Source organism: Plectropomus leopardus, chromosome 4, assembly GCF_026936395.1.
Source record: "Plectropomus leopardus strain MGB_pleo_1.0 chromosome 4, ASM2693639v1, whole genome shotgun sequence".
In the NCBI taxonomy this organism is placed as follows: domain Eukaryota; kingdom Metazoa; phylum Chordata; class Actinopteri; order Perciformes; family Serranidae; genus Plectropomus; species Plectropomus leopardus.
In genome coordinates this window covers 38,836,276-38,860,130 of record NC_142179.1, presented here as the reverse complement: position 1 = coordinate 38,860,130, position 23,855 = coordinate 38,836,276, and the positions used below count along the sequence as shown (strand labels likewise).

At 39.5% G+C, this 23,855-nt stretch overlaps 1 protein-coding gene across 2 annotated transcripts; it reads right to left on the bottom strand.

Moving 5' to 3' along the window:
• Positions 1 to 1,852: 1,852 nt before the first annotated feature.
• Positions 1,853 to 23,611, bottom strand: LOC121945029 (VIP36-like protein). Of its 2 annotated transcripts, XM_088077247.1 has the most exons (9): positions 23,377 to 23,611; positions 21,720 to 21,838; positions 12,017 to 12,134; positions 9,031 to 9,113; positions 8,834 to 8,854; positions 7,634 to 7,795; positions 6,695 to 6,809; positions 5,460 to 5,579; positions 1,853 to 3,984 (listed from the first exon to the last, which is right to left on the bottom strand). In XM_088077247.1, exons 1-9 carry the CDS (start codon positions 23,579 to 23,581, stop codon positions 3,842 to 3,844), a joined length of 1,086 nt encoding a protein of 361 aa, XP_087933373.1. In that variant the 5' UTR covers positions 23,582 to 23,611; the 3' UTR covers positions 1,853 to 3,841. The 2 variants fall into 2 exon arrangements, with proteins under 2 accessions (XP_087933373.1, XP_042344962.1); XM_042489028.2 differs by lacking the exon at positions 8,834 to 8,854.
• Between the last annotated feature and the right edge of the window lie 244 nt (positions 23,612 to 23,855).

Sequence of the window (23,855 nt, the reverse complement as noted above, 5' to 3'; positions counted from 1 at the left end):
TCTGCATGACAATCAACAGCATTTCCAGCTGTTGGTGAGTCCAATTCCATGAGATATAATAATAATAGTAACTTTTTATATTGCTTATTTCATGTAAAACCGGAGCCCAAAGTGCTTAGCAGGACATGATCAGATTAAAATAAACAGTGTAGATGAAAATTACAGTAGCAAAAAAGGAGACAAAAACAAAACTTTGAAAAATTATACTAGTGAAATTATCTCCACCTGAAAGCCAAATTAAAAAGATAGGTCTTTCATTTTTTTTTCTGTTCTAAGATCTGATGGTGGAACCATGAAAACAAAGAGTGGCTTCATTACATTTCCTCTCCAGAAAATGAACAAAGGGTAATGATAAAATGATGTCTTAATTCCATTTGACCACATCAGGTTCAGGGTCTTGCTGTAGTGCATGCTGACTCTCTGTCACACTGCCATGACTTATGAGGACATCTCAATCGAACAGAGCTGTCATTGATGTTATCAGGTAAAAAGGCCTGTTAAATAAGCCCTGCTGTCCGATGCATGCAGCAGAGTCCGCTCTCCTCCGCAGTTCTTCAAGGAGTTGTTGAGCAGACACATTTCCAGTATTGTTCATGTAGTTTGTTTAAATATTTTCTTTTTCAAGCATATTGAAAATGTGGCTGCAGCTCATTTTGAATACTTTGTGGCTCTACTTTGAGCTTCATTTCAAAGATAGAGGAAGTGGACAGAAGGGATGGACAAAAAGGACAATAACTTGTGTTGGAATGAACTCTAAGAATGGAAGCAGTAGCAGACAGTGTGATAAAATGCCAGTACATGTCATCTACTGATTCATTAACGCCGATCTAGTGGTAAGTTACTCTTTAACCTCTTTAACTCCAGCCTCCCCACCAACCAGAGACCCATTTTTATCTTTTGTAGAGGAGACAGTGGACATTAGGGGGAGTTTGCAGTTGAACAACAGATGCCCTACTGAAGTGATATACATCATCTAAAAGCTAAAAACCTCAAGATTAATTTGAGATGCAGCTCACTTATAAATCTGTGTATTCACTTATAAATCTGTACTAACATTGTGTTTTGTTTAGACACCTATTTGGACTTTAAATGTTAGAGTGTATAGAAACTTTATGATGGACATTTTCATGCTTAATTAGACTTGATTTATGTTTCAATTTAGTTTAAATATTTCCTTTTTGATTTTGAGTCACTGTTTGAATCATTATGTGCCTCCTCTCTAAGTTGATGTTTGTTGCAGGTTCAGTGATCGCAGCGCAGGCAAAATTGGTTAGGAGTTCTTTTTATCCCTCAGCAGCAGTTTGAGGAGTTTGAGTCGCAGCTTGGATAACTGATCAGTTGATCCAGTCAGAGCTGATCAGATGGATGGATGGGAAGAGAAGCTGCTGCACATTGAGTTACAGTAAACTTTTGGAGCCAGTATAATCATTGGCTAAGTTTCACTTTCACTGCGCCTGGTGTTGTTCTGATCAGTCTGGGCTCAGAATATGAAAAATCTTCTTCAAGCGGCAGATGTTTATTGTGGCAGCCCGCTACAAGATCAATAAATGTGTGGAGAAACCCTTATTATGTCTCATAAATTGTTGTAGCAATTTTTGGGTTGACTATATTTGTTAAACAGGTTTGGTGCCAAATATATGCATTTTCAACTCCCTCGAGAAATGATAAAAACCACCCCAAAATAGCGCATAAAGTCACCGAGACATTGAGCAACTCCACAGATAAATGTAAAGGTGTGTTTCTCTTTGAGGCTACAATATGTCATTTTACACAGTGAGTCGTTTCAAAGAAACTGTCTCATTACTATGAAACAGCTACTATGGAGACCAACAAACTCACACATGAACAAATCTCACAGAGAGTCTTGCTTCTCTGTTTTATATTCATATAAAACAGGTAAAACAACATCTGTGCTGTATGAGGAAACGGTATGCTTTTGCCTAAAACTGCAGGAGTAGCATTGAGTGGACGTGTCTTAAAGGAAAGAGCCCATTTTCATTCAGATACCTCAAGCAGAGAGATCAAGTGACTGTTTTTCTGTTGCCAAAAATGCATTGTTATTTAACCTCCTTTCAAACAAGTTAGATTTTCACAGTTGGTACCAGAGGACACCTCAGTTCTTCTGCTATATAATAGCAGTATGTTCACTCTGCCTCGGAGAGACAGACATGTTGGCCGAGGTCTGAGTCCCTGCGCACTGAAAAATGTTCAGTTTTAATGTCAATGAACATTACATGTAGACATTTCTAGAAATTCAAAAGTGATCTTCATGCATTAGAGACTTCAGCAGCAATACACTAGGAGCCAGTGGAGACAGTGGAGTGGAGACCAAGAGCCATGAGTGAGGAGCACTGGTCACCAGTCTGATGGACACTGGGACAGCAGCTAAAAAGGTAGTGGATGGTCTCAGGCAGCTGCGTCTAGTGGACAGCAGGGGAAAGGCACCAGCTTCTGTAATGGCATCACTTAAATTTCAAGTCTAAACAAGTGTTAATAATTATAAATATAGTGTTTGGACATTTTTCCTTTACTTTCTAAAAAACAATTTTCTAGATGTATTAATGTCTTGTAATTTGCAGGACATTTCTTACCCAGTTGCTCATTGCCTGTTTTTCCTGTGTTTTTGAGAGGACTCAAACCAATCTGCTCAGGGTTCATATACTTGTGAAGTGTCTGAATGCAGCACAATGAAAGTAATATTGATCCAGGTGGTTTCAAAGGGTTCAATAACAGTGCACACTAGAGCAAAAGTCTAAAGTCACATAATCAGAAATGAATCAGTTGATGAAACAAGATGGTACTGATGAAATCATGTACTACAGAAAAGTTGGATTTTGTTCACATAAAAAGTGATGCTAAAGCTCAAAGATCTGATGCACAGCAGCCATAAACAGATTACTGACAAAACTTAACATCAACTTCTCACAGCTGAGAACTGTTATCAGCTGCTGATGGGAAAGGAAGCAAACAGAACACAGAGGAGGAGCTGAAACCAGCAGAGAGGACAGGAGGAGAGTCAGAGCTGCTCTATTGGTCCTGGCTCGGCACTTCAACTCTAATCACTCCTTTGAAGTACAAGAAGCACGATGTCTCACTCACCGTACCTTTACTGATTGAATCAATCCATTTCAGCTGATCTGAGTGTTTGCCGGGCTCAGAGGGCGCTCTCAATGCAGTTTGCCGTTTTCAGTGCTGACAGAAGAAGTGTCCAGAGATCCACAGGTTGATGGTCTTCACAGCAGCTCCATGTCAGATTCAAGCTGCACGTTGGCAGCACCCAGTGGCAGTAAGAGGTAACTACACTTTAAACTGCAATACCACAGTATCTCGTAACGTGATTTCAGTAAAGCGCACACATCTGTGATTTTGGAATTGATCGGAAGTTGTTTTGTTTTGTTTGTCTGTTGGGGATGAAGTGACCACAAGGGACACCAGAGTCACATCAGCAACTATTTCAAATCTACAGTGTCTGGTTTAGTGCAGTTGTTCCAAACATACTGTGATCCATTTTTAAAAGAAGAAATTCCTCTAAAGCAGCTTTATCTCATCTATCTTCCACGCACGCGCCGAGGCGCGCGCGCGCGCGCGCGCGCGCACACACACACACACACACACACACACACACACACACACACACACACACACACACACACACACACACACACACACTTCACAGCTGGCTCACCTGTTGATCTCTGCACCTGTCTCTGTTCTGTGGGCTTGGGCCTTCAGACCCGTCCGGTTGTTCATTCAATCACATGGTTCAGTAAAGCTCTGGCAGTCCTTGCATTGTGGTGATCTAAGTTGATTCCGAAACCTCTGTGAAACGCTTGCTCTCTGATCAATAGAAACGTTTGCGTCTGTTTTCCTTCCAGCGGCCATAAACCATGAGCCCTACCACTGCCAGCACACCCAGGCCCAGGATGGAGAAGAGCAGGGTGAAGAAGAACTGCACTCCGCTCGTCCCTTCCACCTCCACCTCCGCTGCAAAGCAAAACGAAGAGAGACTCATAATCACACAGATGTTCTTGGTTTATACAAGCACTTCATGAGGAGGGACCAAATCAAAGTTTGCTACTCCAGACATCAAAATGTGGGTATGCTCTGTAGGCATCACTGCTGAGAAAGAGAAACTGCCTATGGAGAGTACACTCCCTCAACAAAGATCTTTAGAACACATTTTAGAAAAAAAACTTTAGAGGATATTGATGAATGAGGCCCACTGTTTCAAGATTACAGGTCAATTAAATTGCTTTTTTGAATTCAAAGTTAAAGAAAAGCTCAACCAACTTAATACAAGAAATTAAGGTTTTTCATGGTGAGAGGACTACTTTGCATGATGTCTTCACTGGTTCCAGAAGTCTGAGAAAACACCCTGTTCATGTCATTAAAGTTATCTTCATTAAACTTAAATAACTCGCAACCCAAATTTCTAGGAGGGTAGTATTTAGTTAGATGTTGCTTTCAATGTATAGGAATATGTATAAAAATCACCCTCCTCAGCTCTCCTCTCAGCTCCCTTCTCAGCTCTCTCCTCTGCTCCCTCCTCAGCTCTCTCCTCTCAGCTGCTGTTGTAGCTGCAGGGGGGTCCTCCAGCTCCAGTGTTACATTTGTGCTCACTATAGTGACTGACTCACAGACAATCAGTTTGTTGCTGACTTTTTGCTGACGTCAGCTCATGTTGCTGACTTTGGTTGCATGCATCAGTCTACACTACCTTTATTCTGCACACGGTACAAATACACAAACTGTCACAGCCCTAGTAGTGAGGAATCTAGTGGCCCATTCAAGGGATTAAAATGATATCTTGGCCTCTGCAGTTTTGAATGTGGAAAAAAGAATGAATTGAATGAAATCAAAGAATGTGGCTGTGGCTGTGGCTCAAGAGGTAGAGCGGGTCATTCATTGCTCAGAAGGTTGGCGGTTCGATCCCCAGCTCCTCCAAGTCGCCGCTCGAAGTATCCTTGGACAAGATACTGAATGCCAAACTGCTCCTGATCCATGTGAGTGTGTTTGAATGTTTAGACTGAGTAGTAGGTGGCACCTTGTGCCTCAGCAACATGTGTGTAAATGGGTGAATGTGACTCATGGTGTAAAAGTCCTGTGAGTGCTCAGAAGACTAGAAAGTGCTATACATGTGCAGGTCTAGTTCTTCATGATCATCATCAAAATAAGGATAGAATTCATATAAACTCATGTCACATTCCCACACTGGTGGCGGCATGGTGCTAACCATTCACTCACACTGACACACTGATGGAACTTTCATGAGTAATTTAGGGTTCAGTATCTTGAAACCACCAGCCACCTGGTCACGAGAATGGGAACTTGGATTAAATTTTACAAACTGCTTCAGGATTGAATTTTGGTGTTTCTATGTTTCTGAGATCATGTAGTGTTGTAAGAGACAACTGATGACCTTAGAGTGAGCAGGGTGGAGTGGGCGATGGTGGACCTACCTTGGAACTTATCCATGTTGTCAACGCTAGGGATGGTGACCTCCTCCTCCTCTTCCTCCTCCTCAGGAGTCCTCACTACTGTCAGCTGGTACAACTTCATGGAGATGATGTCATGGTTATCTAGAGCAACATGCACAAGTCACTAAGTAATATTTAAAGAAACAATTCACACAATTGTAGCATTGTGTGAATTCTATGGCACATGGTTCAGTAAAGCTGCAGTCCTTGCATTGTGGTGATCTAAGTTGATTCCGAAACCTCTGTGAAACGTTTGCTCTCTGATCAATAAGAAAGAAAAGCTGTGGAGTCACTGGAATTTTTGGACGTACTGATTGTATCCCAGTTTCCCATAAGAGACTGCAGAAGCAGGGATTAGGCCTGGGTCGTATTATGGTATACCAGAGTAGAAATTCTAAAGATATGTTTTTTAATACCATCATAAATTTATAAAAAAGTTAAAGTAAAGCTACAGGACTGTAAACAGCTGGTGGCCAACAGGCAGTGGGAAAGCGTGGGGAATAATGGCATGTTTTTTTTACATCTAACATCAACCAAACTGGAGCTGCTGATTGTTGAAACAGAGGACTTAGTGGATAGTTTGGGTGAGTTTTATTTTGTTTCTTTTGAGTTTAAATTTAGTGTGTTTTATGATGAGTTTAGTTGATTTATCATTATCTTAATTTATTTTTTTTTTCTTTCAAAGAGCCTTTTATACCATTGCCTAATCCTATGCACTGTTTTATATCTGCTTAGTTTTTGCCTTGTTTTTAATGTTTTTAATCTACTGTCCTTATACCATGTCTGTAGCACTTTGAGATTTTTCTAAATAAATAAATAAAATGTATTTATTATTATTTTAACAAAATGACGTATAAAATGACAAACCCACACTGTGTCTTCTCTGTCCTTTCCAGAGAGTATTCTCCAGCATTTGCTGCTTCAATGCAGCTCCAACCTTTGTTACATGAATGAACTCTAACCTGTTGAGTGTTTATTTTTGACTTGTGTATATTTTGCAGGGATTTGGCTACATTAATATATTTACTCTTGTTGGCTTTTTGCCCATGGGGCTTTGTCAGTGCTGCAAGTGAAACAGCATGCACCAGAGATGACAAACGAGCCCAATACAGATAGCGATGATGTGCCAGCATTATCACGTATTCCTAGCCTTAATGAAATTAATCAGAGGTTCCCAGCAGTCAAGCAGCCCTCATGTGATTATTAAGACTTCATACCTGATAGGTCTCCAGTGGCAGAGGACGCACCAAAGAAGTAGCCTGAAGGTAGCCGCAGTCCTGAGATGTCAGCACAGTCTTTCCATTCCTGCTTGCCCTCTACGTCCACCATCAGCTGGTGGGCAGAGGAAGAGTTGGTATGAGTCACTGATGAAGAATAAACTCATGCTAGGAGTTCTAAACTTAACTTCTAAACTTTACTTATTTAATAGGAATTATGTTAGAGCTGTCAATGGGAATCCTTTAATGTAAAGGCCCTGACACACCAAGCCGACGGGAGGCCGTTGGTGAGCATCCGCAGCCCTCGTCTCTGTGGTGTGTCCCACACCCTTGGCATGTGTCGACGCTCGTCTACTTTTTTTCCCCCAGTGATTTAGCATGTTGAATTGGCGACGGTGGAGCCCGAAGGTGAATGAAATCACTGATTGGCTATTCAGTGCACAAGAAGAGAAATGTAAGTAAAAAATATAAACCAATGGCTAAAGTTAAGAGGGAGAGAGGTCGAAACAAACTTGTTAAGTTAGGTCAGATTAGTTTTTCTTTAACCATTGAGTACTTCAGCAGAAAGGTTTCCTGATGGCTTGTGATGTTGCTAATTGTGCTTTGCTCCTACAACACTAGATTTTGCTGTTAATGTGCTCAATGACTAACTAGCGTCATAGAAGTCTTTAGGTTTCCCTATTTGAATGACTATTTCAGATGTCCGTATGTGCTGGTTGGCTGTCAGTTTGGTGTGTTCATGTGCAACTTCCTGCTAGAGACACGGCGAAGTGAGGTGGGAGGAATTCAACGCTCCTAATTCTCTGATGTCGGTTTGGTGTGTTTGGGCCTCAAGAGATTTTTCACACAAATTATGTCTGTATTAAGACATGATGACAATAAAAGAGTCAACATGTAACAATTCTGTGTCCATTTCACCTAAATTAGAGGATTTCATACCGTCAGTCTGTTTCTGGAGAATCTGATGAGAAGAAATGTGTCATAGATAGCGTTGCGCGTCAAAGCTGAACATCCTCCAAGTTCAGTGTGCCGTCCATCAGAATCATGGTCATATGACAGTGTCCCATTTCCCAGCATCACTGATACATATGGGAAAACCCTCTGAAGAAGACAGGAGAGTTAAACTGGCTAAGCACAGAGTACACCAGCATACCAGACAACAGACTCAAAACACTCAGATGTGATGAGACATCGGGCCTCATGCAAGAAATGATATATGATCACATTTTCTCTTACTTCTGCTCATATCCAAGATTTGCTCTTGTTTTGTTAGTACTCATTGATTTGGGGGATTCATCAGCGTTTTCTGATTTTTGCTCTTCTCTTAGGTAAGAGACCATTTTACGAGTGGTTAGGAGCAGTCTGACCAAGATAAGAGATAAATATCTCGCTTTCACAGTCCACAAATTGTTGCCCAGCAAAAGAAAAAATAAGTTTGACATTTGAGAAACATTTAAAAAACGCATGAATATCCTTTAATCAAATTTATATAATAATTAGAATAATTATAATGACTTGATTGTTAAATATAAATATATTTAAATATATATATATATATTATTATATATATATAAGACTAAAGAAATACTGCTATACTTGGTGCACTGATCCCAGATATTGCAATTTCAGTTACTGCGTCACTCTACTGACCAGAAGTAAATTTACTTAAGAAATGTTAGTACTTTACCTATGTGCAAATCTGAGGAACTTTTACGTAACTTGGGTATTTTAATCTCATGCCACTTTCCGATTGTACTCCACTACACTTCAGAGGGAAATACTGTACTCACATACAGTGTGTCATGTCTCCAGTCTTGTTCATGTGTCAGAGTCTTTGCACACAACCCTAAACCTGCTCTTATATAGTGCTTAGGAGGTGATACCTGTGCTGACAGGTGACTTATGATCAAGCAGGATTCATCATTGAGCACACCTGGGCAGAGCAGATTTGAATGGTTAACATTTGGTGCATCTGGAGTTGACTTTTCTTATATTTTATCTTTGAAGAAAATTAAGAGAAAACATAAGACAAATTTAAGAGAAAGTTGCTGCACAAGGCCCATTATGGTATGGTGAAGTGATGAAGACATGGGGTGAACAATGTCAGCTCATGGAATAAATAGCTGTATTTGATGCTACCTGCATTCCATGTTGTGGCCTCTGCACATTGGAGAGGTTTGCAGAAAGAGAAATATGACACATATCTGAGATAACTGATCACAAAATAAGAGGTCTGGCAGACTATACTTTTGACATGTTTGTCTAGACTATATTAAGAAAAACACTAACAGTGTGATAACACAGGCATGACGCAGAGGCTACAGACCGAAACTCACATCATGACTCTTGTCAGCGTTGGGGTAAGTATCCACAAATATTCCAAGTCCAATGAACTGGTTCATGCTGCCAAACACAGGTCCTGCCAGGACAGAGTGACGTACATCAGGGCAACAGCCTCACAACAAACAGCATGGGATATTTGAGCCATTTTATGTAGTTTAGCCATTAACACAAGGCCATCCACACAGTTCTATTTACCAGTTGTTATTATGACCTTTAATTTCAGTATGAACATACATAGAGCCATCAGTTACCTCAGTGTCTCTGTAAGTGTCAGTTAGTACCTGCATAGATGTGGAAATCCCTTCTACTATACAAAGGTACAGTAAAGACAGCATCACCTTTGACATGACAATGACTTGATCTGTTTATCTTTACATCTGTCTTCACTGCATGAGTTGACTGATGAGATTCATAATTTTCTTTCTTTCTATTACTTATAGCTTCTTACCTAGTCATTTTTCTTGTCACCTCTTACTCATTTCTTGCAATTTGTGGGACATGTCTTGCCAAGTCGCTCATTGTGTTTTTCCATGTTTTCAAAATGAAGCAAACAATATGCTCAGGTTTCAAAAGTTTAAATGCTTGTGAAAGGCATCCAAACGCAACACAAAAACTGTGACTGATCCAGATTTCAAAGGGTTAAACAGCTAACTGATGATACAGTATTTCAGTATTAGTATTAGATTTGTTCAACTTAATATGGAAGGGAGGAAATCTCCTTATTTGTGGGAAAATTAGGGGGCTGTTCTGTAGTCACTCTAATATCACCCTAAAAACTTTTTTTCTGGGTCAGAGAATGCGGTTCTTTTTATCTCCTTTGCAGCTGTATGTCACTCGTGAGGTGGATAATTGATCTGTTGATACATTCACAGCTGATCAGATCGATGGATCAGAGAAGATATTTGCAGGTTTTTGTAAGTGAAAGAGAGTTTTAGGCCCAGCAGAATGAACGGTTGAGTTTCACTTTTAATGCGCCTGATGTTCTGCTGCTCATCTCTGCCTTTACTGCGCTATAAATAACCCATCGGTGTATATGTTTTTAATACTGCTCTAATTAACAGTCCAGCTCCATTGAGACTACGACAAGATAACTGAATGTGGTGGCCCGCCAAAGTCTTAGTTATTAATAAGAAACACTGGCACAGCATGTACAAGAGCTTTCAGTAACCCTCACAAACATCTGAACTTAGAGAGGGGACACAGAATAGAAAAAAAGGACACAGGCACATAAGATAAAAAAAGCAACAAATCAAACAGCACTTTAGCTGGAACACATTTCCACTTAACACACCAATAAGCAATAATGACCTATTTAAACCTGCGAAGATGGATGCCAGGTTCTCTCTCTGCAACAGAAAAGGTCTTGGCACAACTGGTGATTTCTGCAGTGAATACATATTCTCCAGCTTTTCTCAGTTACGCACTGCCTTTAATCTACAGCAATCTGATTTCTTCAGGTAATTTGAATCTTAAAAATCGAATACACCCTCTCTTCTAGAATGCTCCACCCTCTTCGGTAATTAAAACCTTGTACCAGTAACAAAAATGAGCAGAAGGTAAATTTCATTTCTATATGAGCTCCTAGCTTCAGATACATCTCTGACTTTGCTAAAAATTAATACTGAATGGGAATAGAACTTCTTATTTTCATGTATGATGATTAGTGGACTACAAGAAATAAAATCTTGCTTGAAATTTCAACTACTCTAATTTAAAATTGTTTATAGGGTACACTACAGTAAAGCTAGACTTGCCAAGATATACAAGAATATGGCTGGCACTTGTGACAGATGTTCCCAGTCTCCTTGCAATCTCACTCACATGTTTTGGTCATGTTTGAGTCCGGAGGAGTACTGGTGCTGGAGTTCTAATTTTAGAATAATTTCAGTTATATTAGAACAAATAATGGAACCTTCCCCACAGATGCTATATTTGGTATACCTGAAGTTGTAAAAGAAAATCTGTCCAAAAGGCAAGCAAATGTAATCTCATTCACTTCCTAAATAGCTCGGCGGAGAATACTTTGAATATGGAAGAAACCGCCCCCATCACATACTTCATGGCTGCGTGATACAATGTCTTCTTTAGAGCTGGAAAAGATCAAATTCTCTGGTTCGATTGACAAATTTTACAGTAATTGACAGCCTCTAAATAACTATGTAAAGAGCCTGACCTCACTTTCCTAAGAATGACTACCCAGGTGAGATGACAGTACATTTAGCAGCTGAAGCCTACACTCTGGCAGAACTTTGAAAATTAGCTTACTATACACTACAGTGACCCATATGTATAGACTCTCCTCTCTCTTCATTTTTCATTGACTTGTGTATTTATTTTTATTTTATCTGAATTTATTGAATATTACTTTATTCATTGTAAATGTTTTAAATGCGGAGAGTGGGGGTGATGTGGCGTGGGTTCATTGTTGTTATGACTTGGTTTGACTCTTACAATGATAATGAAATATGTTTAAAAAAAAAACGGGATGTTTGTTGGATTTTTTGCTTTGGTGCAAAGTTTTTCCTGAGTTATCGGAATAAACCAGTGACTGGGAATTATCTGTATTTCAGTGAGTGTGTCGTTGGTTAAACACAGATAACAAACCTGGGTAATGCAGGTAATATTAAAATCAACTAACCTCTCCTAAAAAATAATCCAGTCTAAATGGGGCTTTGGAAGCAAAAATTGGCATTAAAGAAATTCACATAAGACAATTCTTTGTTGCTGTCTCATTTACACATGGTTTCTTGTGTATTTTACTGTAGAATTAGAAAATTAAAATATGTGGTTTTAGGAGCAGTTGAAACTGTGAGTGCACGGAGGCTACCAGATCCTGGTGTCTCAGCCACTTTGTACAGGATCGTAATAAGAGAGGATATGTGCTCCTGAATACTTTCACATTACATTAAATCATTTGTAGCATGTAGTTTCTCTCACTGAATGACATGACTCCCTCAGAGTGATCCAGGCCTGACCTACCACTCTGCATGCGGTCTTTGGTTAACCAGATAGCCATGCCATCCCCATTCAGATTCTTCTTTGCCTGGCCATGGATTTTAAAGTGCACCTTTAGTTCCCAATCCCTCACGAAGAAAGGCTAGAAAGCAACAGAAATAAAGATAAGCAGGTTATTCTTGTGCAATGCTATCTGTAGTATGTGTTTATCAAAGGCACTGAGCAACAGACAAAAACAGAATGAACTTGTGGAATGTTAAGTGTAAGTAAATAAGGGGTCTTTGGGCTGCACAATATTGGAAAAGTGACATTACAATATGTTTTCCTGCAAAATAAATAGCAATATGAAAAATACAGGGATTTCTGCCAGATTACTTGAATAGCTCTATTTGGAAAGAATCAATCTAAATGGAATTATTGGTGGAATCTTGCATCAGAGTGCATCTGCAAAGAAAATGAAAATAATAGTTAAAGCTGAAAAGTGACTTTTTACTTAAGTTAAATGCACTGGTTGACTTACAATGACACCATGTATTCATATAATACTCGTCTATCAATCCAGGCTCAAGTCAGTGATCCTAAAATGAATAGGCTCCTTGATGTTGCTCCCCTCTTGTTCCATGCTTATTTTCAGGTTCTGGCTGGCGAATGGGACGTGCTATGATTGTTTATCAGACTGACTTCCCTTTTAGATTATCATTACCCTTAACATTACAGCCTTGCAACTCCAAAGTGCTGTTGGGAAACCTCTGGTTTCTTTAGGTTAACTTACTTAGCTTTAGCCTGGCTTATTGCTGGTTACTAGCTTTTACATTCTGCTAACTGCAGGGAATACTGATCAGGGTACACTGGGATAATGATGCATTAAACAGAAGGTATATTTCTTCTGTGCAGCAAACACAAAACACATTCCTTTTTAAAGTTTTTATACTGGAACCTGAGCTCATCTACACACTTTCTGCTGACTGCCGTGGTTTCGGAAAAGCATGCATTTCACTGTGTTTGTGGTACTGTCCCGGTTATGGTGCTTCTTTACTCACTCACACACAGGAGAATCTCACCTTGCAAACGGCACCAGACACATCACTTACACACATAACCTTTCTTAAAGGAGAAGGCTTGGTCGGAAATATTAGTCAGAGAAAATGTGAACCGTGTGAGTTTTCCTTTTCTATCAAGCAGCAAAAAAGTTGCAGCATGACATCTTTGAGTTAAGATGACTTCCTTGACAGTGCATGTTCTGTGATGTTACTATGCACATTCGCACAATGTTATGTCTAAAGTGACACAATATGTTGTGTATTATTGATTAATTGCTCCCTTAAGCAATTAATCAATAATATAGCATATTTAAGGTATACTATGCAGGGATTGTCAGTGACAGTTTGTAAATAATATCACAAGAGAAAGTGAAAGCTACCCCCAGGGGTCTGCACCACCAAGTGAGATTAGTGCCTTATACCCCTTTCCCACCAAGTCTAGCTCTTGCACGCATGTATTTTGAACGAAGGTAAACCCACTAATTATCGGCGACTGGCTGCATTCCCACTGCCAGTGAACACACTGCTGCATCACACGTCTGCCTTTCTGTCAACTTATGTGTGTGTGTGTGTGTGTGTGTGTGTTGTTTTGTTGGTGTGTCTGTGCCTATATCTAGGGCTGCACCTAACGATTATTTTTTTATCGATTAGTCTATCGATTATTTTTATCAATTGATTGATTATTTTTTTAATTGATCTAACTGTTATTTTTGTATTACTTGAATAATATAACAACAAATTTACTGACATTTTAATGTCACATATTAACATAACATTTTAAAACTTGTCACACATTGCAGGGCATTATTTCCCCCCAAAAAATAGCCCAGTCTTAATTGGTAATCTGTGATTTACAGTCTGATATAAAGTCTCTAGTGCACAAGCTTGTTTCACTGAAGTAAAAGGAATGTAGTGCAATCTACATTTAGCAATCCAACAGCAAAATAAATTAAACTATGTAAAATTAAAGTCACTTTTAGGAGGAGTAACGAAACAGTTACTCTTTGTTACAATAACAAACTTCAAATCTGCCAGTCCAACAAAACATCTTACAGTAAAATTAGTGAAATTTGAATAATACTATAACTTTTCTCTAACAGAAATGATTATTAGTACATTCTTTCTGCATCAAAATATTCCAGTCTTACTGAACCTTAAGGCGTGCCTGCTGATATGAGTGCTGTATTTTCACATTTATAAGCACATATTCCACTCATTTATGAAGTTATACAAGCTCCTGCACAGCTGACAACCCCATCCTGTAAATGTTTCAAAATAAAATACATTGTATCAGCAACTGATGGCATTCTGTCTACAGACACAGTCAGATGGCTTTTGTTTTGAAAGGGAAGCATGGAAGTTGAGGTAAAACAAACATCTTTGTATTTCCTCATCTCTGTGACAGAGAGAGACTTTAAACTGCAGTATGAAGTGGTATAGAGTCAACAAATGCGAGCGTCACGCGTAAAAAAAAACAAAAAACGCGAGCCCCTGTTTCTGTAGATGTGCTGCAGCTTACACGCAGCTCAAACGCACCTGACAAGCGCTGCTCGAGCGAGCATTGTGCACGCTCTAACTTGATACACGAGCGCCGAAACAAAAAACAACACACTCGGCTCTGCTTACCATCGCATGGGGCGTGCTGTGTGAAACGGCGCAACGCATCGACGCAGGTTATGTGAATCGACGTAATCACGTAATCGATTACGGCAACGCGTTGCCCCAGCCCTAGCAATGTCACTGTAATACATCCATGAGGAGAACAGGTAAACAGTAGACAGCAGCAGGGACGGAGGTGGGTGAAAACTTTACGGTGGTTACTTCACTTTATTTATATATCTCTGACTTATTTAGTCTGCCTCTAAAAACTGGTGCAGACTAATTAGGGCCCGAGCACCAAACGGTTCTAGGACCCTCTTGAAACTGAAGGAATTATTATTATTATTAATAATTATTATTATTATTATTGTTATTTTTCTTTAAAATTAATTACCTTTTTGAGGGCAACATATTCAAAAAGTCGTGAAACTCTGCAGACTTATCAGGTCTGGTGAAAAATTAGATATTTTAATGGTCTCGTGCGTGGGTGGGAGGAAATGTACCAGTGGCGCCCCCTACTGATTTTTAACAAAGCAGCCCCCACAGCACGTTTTAACAAAGCAGCCCCCACAGCACGTTTTACCTAGAGCTGTGAAACTTTGACAGCAAAAGTTATTCAAATCATGAGTTTTCATCACACTGTGTGATCTGTATGAGGCTTCTAATTTGTATGTTCTGCCATAAACCAGGAAGTAAACAGGAAATGGTATGTAACTCTGCGGTGAATGGTCCAATCTGCCCCAAACTTCACATGTTTGATAGGAGTCCCGCCCTGAACACATCTATATGACAATTTTAAGCGATAATGACAGCGCTGCCTATTGGCACAGGAAAGGCAAAGTTTTACACTAAGGCGTCCAAGCTCCTACCAGGTTGACTCAACTGAGCTCAAAATGGTCTCAAAAAATCTCTAAGATGTTGATGATGCCTGAAAATGAATATTGTGAGTTTTCGTTGAAAGGCGTTACTGAAGTCGGGTGGACAATTTCGATGTTTCGACATGATATCAAAACCTGTTGAAACTTCGCCCCAGATGGTCTTTACAAAATTTCACAGATTTGATGAGAGTCCACGCCTGAAGATATCTGCAGTGCAATTTTGAATCTTAAGTCATGGCACCACCTATTGGTAGCAGGAAGTTACTTTTTTAACTCTTTAATTTTTCCCCTGTAGCAGGTTAACTCAATTGACCTCATATTCAATTAGAATACTGTAAAGACCTTTATGATGCACAGAAATTACACTTTTGAGTTTTCATCAAACGCTGTTGCCAAAGTTACGCTTTATTCGCCATAAAAATGGAAGCACTTTTTGAGAGGTAAGGCATGCACCAAAACTTACCAAACGTGGCACACACATCAGAAGTCTTAAAATGTGATATCTGATATGATTTTTTTTTTGCTCTGATGTGCAAAAATGGCTCTAAGGTGCCCCCTACAGATTTCAACGAAGCAGCTTCTGCGGTACATTTCACCTAGAGATATGAAACTTGTCACACTGTGTGGTCGTGACTCGGCCACACATTTCCATGTCTCGCCATTAACCAGGAAGTAGTTTATAACTCTGAGGGACATGGTCCAATCTGCACCGAACTTCACATGTTTGATGACAGTCTTGCCCTGAACACATCTACATGACAACCATTACCATTACTTTTACAAAAGAGGAAGTTGTTGTAACTTCACTTTGCAAGGACTGATTGGCCCCAAATTTCACAGTTGTGTTCAGGCTGCAGCCCTGAACACATCAACATGTCATTCAACAATGATACTCACTGCACTACCTATTTCCAACAAGAAGTATGGCTTCTCACACAATTATCCTTTCACTGACATGAAATTTACATGGTTTGGTCTACAAATAATGTAGACCAAGATGATGTAGATTTTGTGTGTCCAAAGGAAGTAATTCTCTCTGTGTACTTTTTCCACTTTAAGCTGCAAGCAGCGATGAAAGGGCCCTCACATCCCTGCGCATGTTGGGGTACTGGTGGGACTCCATCTCAAGTGGTTGTTCATTTCTGTAAAAGGTGGATAATCTACGCAGAGAGTTTGGACTCTGGAGTAAGATATTTCACATGGTGCAGTACTTCCAGCGGCCATTAGGAGGCAGTGGAGGGGGGACAAATTTCATGTCATGTTATAGACCAAACCATGTAAATATGTAAATCCAATAATAATTGTCCCTCAAGGCTTACTTCCTGTTGCCAGTGGGTGGCACTTTTACTACGAGTGAACATCATCATACAGATGTGTTCAGGGCAGGACCCTTATCAAACATATGGAGTTTCAGGCAGATCAGACAATGTACACCAAAGTTACAACAATTTCCTGTTGTATGGCGAGACATCAAAATTGTACGCCATGCCACTGAAAAACCGTAAAAGGTTTGTGCAGACCTGTGATAACTTTTCAAAGCCAAGGGGTTGAGAATGGACACACCTCATTTGACGTTGATCGAATTAATCCTGTGGGACAAGATGGCAAAAGTACGAGGCTGGAAATCGCCAAAAATGAATAAAAAATTCCAAATGCCGATGTCCTGTTGGGTTTGGGGGGTGGGTCCAAGAGTTTTTTATGTGCATCTGGGCATGATAGATGAGTGTACCAAGTTTCATAATTGTAGGTGAAACTACCTAGCCATTGGGGCTACATGTTAGGGTGCGCTGTGGAGCCATTTTGCCATGTCCATTTTCGAAACCACCAAAATAGATATTTTTTGGCCAGGCCGAACGAGCATACCAATGTTCATGAGTTTTTGAGCATGTTTAGACCTCCAAAAATGCAATTAATTTTGTAAAAAAATAATAATAATTAAAGCTGCAAGCAGCGATGAACAGGCCCTCCCACCCCCACTCAAGTCAAGGCTACCGTGGGGAGTGATGCAATCATCCATTTCAGTGAAACTTGAAAAAGTATGTAGAGACTTTTTGTAGAGAGTATGTAGACCCTTGAGAGAGATATTTCACTTGGTGAATTACTTCCTTTGGACACACAAAATCTGTGGCATCTTGGTCTACATCATTTGTCGAACAAAACGTAAACTTCATGAAAATCAAAGGATAGTTGTGGTACGAGGCGTCCTTCCTGTTGACAGTGGGTGGCTCAGTGAATATCATATTAAAGGACATGTTGATGTGTTAAGGCAGGCATGTCAAACTGGTCCACAGGGGGGCCGGTGTGGCTGCAGGTTTTTGTGCCAACCAACCAAGAGCACACAGTTTGACCAATCAACTGTCTGAAGACGGAGATCAGTTGATTAAATGAGTCCAGTCTGGTGTGCTGCTACTTGGTGGAAACAAAACCTGCAGCCACACCGGCCCCCCTGTGGACCAGTTTGACATGCCTGTGTTAAGGGCTGCAGCCTGACCACAACTGTGAAATCTGGGGCCAATTAGTCAATGTAAAGTAAGTTACAACAACTTCCCTTTTGGCGGCAACCACTGGGTCTCCATGGCAACAACGTTCAAGGAAAATCTATACTTCAGAGGGAGGCATCATTAAGGTCTTAAAAGTTTTGTTACCAGATTGAAGTCAATCGTATACAATCTGTAGGAGCATTCCATCAAAGAAGAAAGCATGTAATTTCTATGACATTTCATGTTGCCAGTAGGGGGCGCTAAAAGTAATGGTAATGGTTGTCATGTAGATGTGTTCAAGGCAAGACAGTCATCAAACATATGAAGTTTGGTGAAGATTGGACCATGTCCCTCAGAGTTTTAGGGCTTCTGAGAGGATTTCTAAATTTTGAAGTCAATCGGATGAAATCTGTAGGAGAAGATCAAAAAATTGCAAGCCCTGAAAATGGCCAAAAATACGCCAAAATTGCACATTCAATTCAAAATAGCCGACTTCCTGTTGGGTTTAGGGTATGGGTCCAAGAGGCTCTTTTGTAGGTCCTGGGGTGTTACACATGCCGCCCAAGTTTTGTAGCTCTAGGTGAAATGTACCGCATGGGCTGCTTCGTTGAAATCTTTAGGGGGCGCTACAGAGCCATTCTGGCACATCAGTGCAAAAAAAATCATATAAAATATCACATTTTAGGACTTTGGATGTGTGTGCTAAGTTTGGTGAGTTTTGGTGCTTGTATTGCCTCTCAAAAAGTGGATATGATGTCAATTAAGTTAACCTGCTACAGGGGAAAAAAATCAAAGAGTAAAAAAAGTAACTTTCTGCTACCAATAGGTGCTATGAGTAAGATTCAAAATTGCACTGCAGATGTCTTCAGGCCTGGACTCTCATCAAATCTGTGAAATTTTGTAAAGATCTGACCTATTCTGTGCCCCCCGCTGGCCCTGATCGTGGTCTGGTCCTGGTTGCGCCGATGCTGTGATCTTGCCTTTGGACAACTCCCTTTCACATATGCATGAGACTGTTATCATCTCTATCAACATCATCATAGAGAGCAATTACTAATTTCACACCTACCATTATTGTAATATGACATGCATCTGTTTCTATTGTTCTGTGCCCCCCCCCTCCTCTCTCCCCTCTCCCCCCTCTCTTTCTCTTTCCTTTTTTGCCATGATTGTATTTCACTTGCTATTTACGACATCTATTGCTCGTCTGTCCGTCCTGGAAGAGGGATCCCTCACTATCCTCTACCGCTCTTCCTGAGGTTTCTTCCTCTTTTTTTTCCCCGTTACAGGGGTTCTTTTTGGGGAGTTTTTCCTTGGGTGATGTGAGGGTCTAAGGGCAGAGGGATGTCGTACACTGTAAAGCCCTCTGAGGCAAACCATGTTTTGTGATAATGGGCTATATAAATAAAACTGACTTGACTTGACTTGACCAAATGGCTTCTAAATGTAATGTGTGTAGTCATTATACTGAATATATGAATTTGTGTATTTGTGTAATTATTTTCCTGTCTTTAAATGTAAAATTGGATGTTAACGGTACTTAAAACCTGACCTACAGAATGCAAAAATCTTAAATTATTGTAAAAAAAAAAAACCCACAATGATAAAATAGTAATGTGTTACCTAAGGGATAGTTGCCAAAGAATTCATCTTAAAATAAATATTAGGAATGTATCTATTTTTTAGAAATATTTGGTTGCACCACCTGACATTTTTTTTGTCGTGAAGTTAAAAATACTGTTGAATGAGTTAAAACAGTTAGAAAAGTTATTCAATAAATGTGACTTGTTCAAACACATTGTTGTGGATTAAAAAATATGCAATAAATCTATACTGAAAATACTTTTTAAAAATACCTTTTTAGAAGCTTTATTTGTCATTGACTCATTTCCTGTAGCCACTAGGTGGCGCTATCACGGCTAATGAATATTGTCACACAGATGCGTTCAGGGCCGGACCCCATCAAACCTATGAAGTTTCAGGCAGATCAGACAATCTACACCAAAGTTACAACAATTTCCTGTTGTATGGCGAGTCATCAAAATAGTATGCCATGTCATGGAAAAACCATAAAAGTTTTGTGCGGACCCGTGATAACCCCAATGGGTTGAACACACCACATTTGAAGTCGATCAGATTAATTCTGTAGGACAAGATGGCGAAAGCACGAGGCCTGAAATTGCCAAAAATGAGCACAAAATTCAAAATGGCCAACTTCCTGTTGGGTTTGCCTCCAAGAGGCTTTTTTGTGCGTCAGGGCGTGATACATTAGTGTACCGAATTTCGTAATTGGAGGTGAAACCAGCCACTGGGGCTACACCTTAGGGGGTGTTGTGGAGCCATTTTGCCACGCCTGTTTCCAAAACCACCAAAATACGAAATTTTTTGCTAGGCTGAACGTGTGTACCAAGATTAATGAGTTTTTGAGCATGTTTAGACCTCCAAAAATGCAATTCATTTGGCGGAAAAATAATAATTCCTGGCATTCCAAGAGGGTCATTGCACCGCTGGGTGCTCAGGCCCTAATAATGTTTAAGCGCAGCTTGGGAGGAGATGGGCTGTAAGTTGTGACAGCGTGTCATTGCATCTTGCCAGTTAAGGAGCTGAAATTACCCTGTTCACCTGCATGTTGTGTTCTCATCAATGCCGATCAGAGAAGGAGGCGATAAAAGCCCATGTCTACTGCACCCATGTCCGCTGCACTGTCATTTGACCAGGGTGTGAATGCTGATAGTGTGCATTCTCATTGCATTAAAAAGCCAGATGTGCAGATGTGCCAGATGCAGAGGGAATAAGGCAAGGTGTGTAGAGTCTAAAGCCAGGGCTTTCCGCCCTTCAAAGGCAGCACTCTCTTAACCTGGCTGGATCACCATGGTAACTTATACAGCAAAGTTAACCTGGTCTGGAGCCGGTTAAATTAAAGTTTTGGCCTGAAGTTAGCTGAGAAGCTCCTTTCCAAGCTCTATCAGTGTCAGTATGAGAAGCATATAGATCCTAAGCTGAGAGAAAACATTATCAACTCAACATGTTAAAACATAACTTCACAGAAATTCCACCAAAACTAAAGCCATTTAGACATCTCCTTCATTACAGGAAAGAGTCAGACCTAAATATGGTTCTTAATTATAATGTTTAAATCGGCTGCATCAAGTTTAAAGTTTATATATATATATATATATATATATATATATATATATATATATATATATATATATATATATATATATATATATTTTTTTTATAATAGCCTGTGCATTCACACAATTAGTCATTTTCTGCTAGCACTCCTCTCCCTCCTTAATTTAAGCAACAGTGTAGCTTTCTACGGCAATACTTTTTAGTATTCTTCAAAGGTGGAAGTAAGTGGAATGCGATCTCTGGATATGTCATGTGAATTCATTTATGTGAACATGCACAGTCTGAAGAACAGAGAGTTAGCAGACAGGCAATAACCACCTTAGGTACTTGTTTATCTCTGAGTGAGGATGCAGGGTTTGTTGAGCAGCTCAGTCAAAGAGAGCCTGGCTCTGTTGAACTGCCTTCGTGGTACAGCCACCAGATTCACTTCCACTCGCTATACTATTTGCATTTTTTTCTTGCTGTGTCTGATTTTTGTAGCTTCCTCCTGGATGCCAGCTAAATATAACCCCACACACTTCTAGTGGGTCAAAAGTGATTATTAAGAATGATTACTTTTGTTGGGTTTTAAAGTTCATTGCAGCAGACTTACAATTCGACTCCACACAGCTCCCTGTCTGCTCTGCAGGTCTGGGGTCAGCCTCACATAGTCAGGTGTAACCATGGCAGTACCCATCAAATCCCACTGTGAAGAACTAGAGAAACCCAACCCTGCAAAACAGATTATTATAAAATATATTAGCCTATGTTACTAGAAAGAAAAAATGTTCATAACAAAATAAATGCTGAAAACTGAATGAAAAGAGTATAAATTCAAACGTGTCACCAGGGATAATGGATGACATTATGGGGTAACAGAAAATAACTTATAAATCAACATATTTGTTTTTAGTGGGTTTTTTTCAATGACACAATATTTTACTCTATAGTGCACCCCTGAGCTTAAAGGGTTTGTTAAACATGTTTTAGTTATATAGAGATTTTTTTAACCTTTCACCACTGTTATGGGGTCTTTCAAGGACTTCCTGATTGTGTAACATTCTGTCTGATAACATGTCAAAATAAAATGAAAAATAAAATACAAAAAACTGCTGTTCAAAGAAAAGACTGACAGTGTGTAAAAGTGTGCCTTTAGATAGTCATAAATAAGAAAACTCAGATCTCATCAGGATTTTAATTTTGGGGTACTGTACTGTACTTTACTTGCGTTTTTATATTTCTCTTAACTTTCCCTTTTACTCCACTACTTTTCCTAAAAAATATAATTATACTCCACTACATTTCCCAAAAAAAGTATATTTTTATTCCACTACATTTCACCTAAGCACTTTAGCTACTGATGACAAAATAGTGAAGCAATTAGAAAGGGAGGAAGGAGGAAGGAAAGGGCAAATGGACAATTGAAGGAATGGGAGGGAGAGCAAAACTGTATTTAGTTCTTTCAATCCTTTAACTTGTGAAAAAAGGCCTGTTTTTTTCTTCAAGTTTATGTACACTGCATTTATTAAGTGGTGTATGTTATGGAGAAATAAACTGAATAAACCTCAGAATTCTGACTTTTTGTATTTTCTTCTATGTATACTTTCAATGCTTAAGTATATATAGTACAAAAATTACATTGGATACTTGAGTACGGTAAATATCAGATGCTTAAATACTTTTACTCAATCAATATTGTAATGGGTGACTTTAACTTGTACTTAATTCATTTCTGGTGAAATATCTGTACTTTAACTAAAGCATTAGTTTCAGGTAGTTTTCAGTGACCACCCAGTGAACCGGGCCCGGGCCTCTGCTGCACAGGGCACCATGGTTGGCGGTTGGAGCTGCCTGTTTTTGTCGGCTCGGTTCCTCCTGTATTCTTGTTTAGCGGAATAAAGTTTGAACTAGACTTTATCAACATAAACTGTTACAAATTACAGACGTAAATATAGTGCTCTGTGGGCTAATAGTATCGTTAGCTCTCATTTCCTGTATTGTGACACTGGCTGAGATTTGGAACAACAGGCTGCGGAGGAGAAACAGTTAATGTTGATGTTACTTAAATATGATACTCAGGTGCTAACACAGCATTAGCTGTCAAACAACGACACTCAACTGTGCGAATATTCATGTACCAGAGGAGGAACTTTTGTTGTCGGTTAGTTAATATTGCCTTAGCTCAATTACGCACTTGTTAGCTAACGTTTGCGTAAATGTAACGCTAAACTGACCTAACCTGACCTAACGTCACTTGACAGTTAACTCACCTCGGTAAGGCTTTGCCAAAGAATATTCCCGCTTCAGAAACTCCTCCATAAAGTCCCGGTCGTCTGCCAACGACTGGCTCATCAACACATACATGGTAACAAACACACATGTTAATTCACGGAGGTTTTTCAAATGAAACATTGGACATAAAAAACAGAACCTTCTCAATCGGTCCAGATTTAGTTTGGTTACACTGGCTACCATCTTTACGCTTAAACAAGTCACGTGGTTTGAAAAAAGTGTACTTCCGGTTATTACTTTCCAGATTAAAAGCTCACCGACAGACGACTAAATGAGTTTAATAGAAACTGCGTGTTCAGAAATAACTTTTTTTATTTTATTTTTTATTTCACTCATATAATAATTCATTGAAGTAAATATGACAACGCGATACGTTCTACGTAGTAATTTGGGATATTAGCCGAAGAATCAATGCAAACGCTTACTGACTTTAAAATATTATATTGGTTTATATCTG

What these genes read in the sequence shown, in the direction of transcription:
- LOC121945029 (XM_088077247.1), bottom strand. Translation starts at nt 23,581, where the DNA reads ATGGTAGCCAGTGTAACCAAACTAAATCTGGACCGATTGAGAAGGTTC. An exon ending in CAAAGACCGCATGCAGAGTG is followed by an intron (nt 9,114 to 12,016) that starts GTAGGTCAGGCC and finishes CTGTCCTGGCAG; the next exon opens with GACCTGTGTTTGGCAGCATG. An exon ending in TCTCCAGAAACAGACTGACG is followed by an intron (nt 6,810 to 7,633) that starts GTATGAAATCCT and finishes TCTGCCCACCAG; the next exon opens with CTGATGGTGGACGTAGAGGG.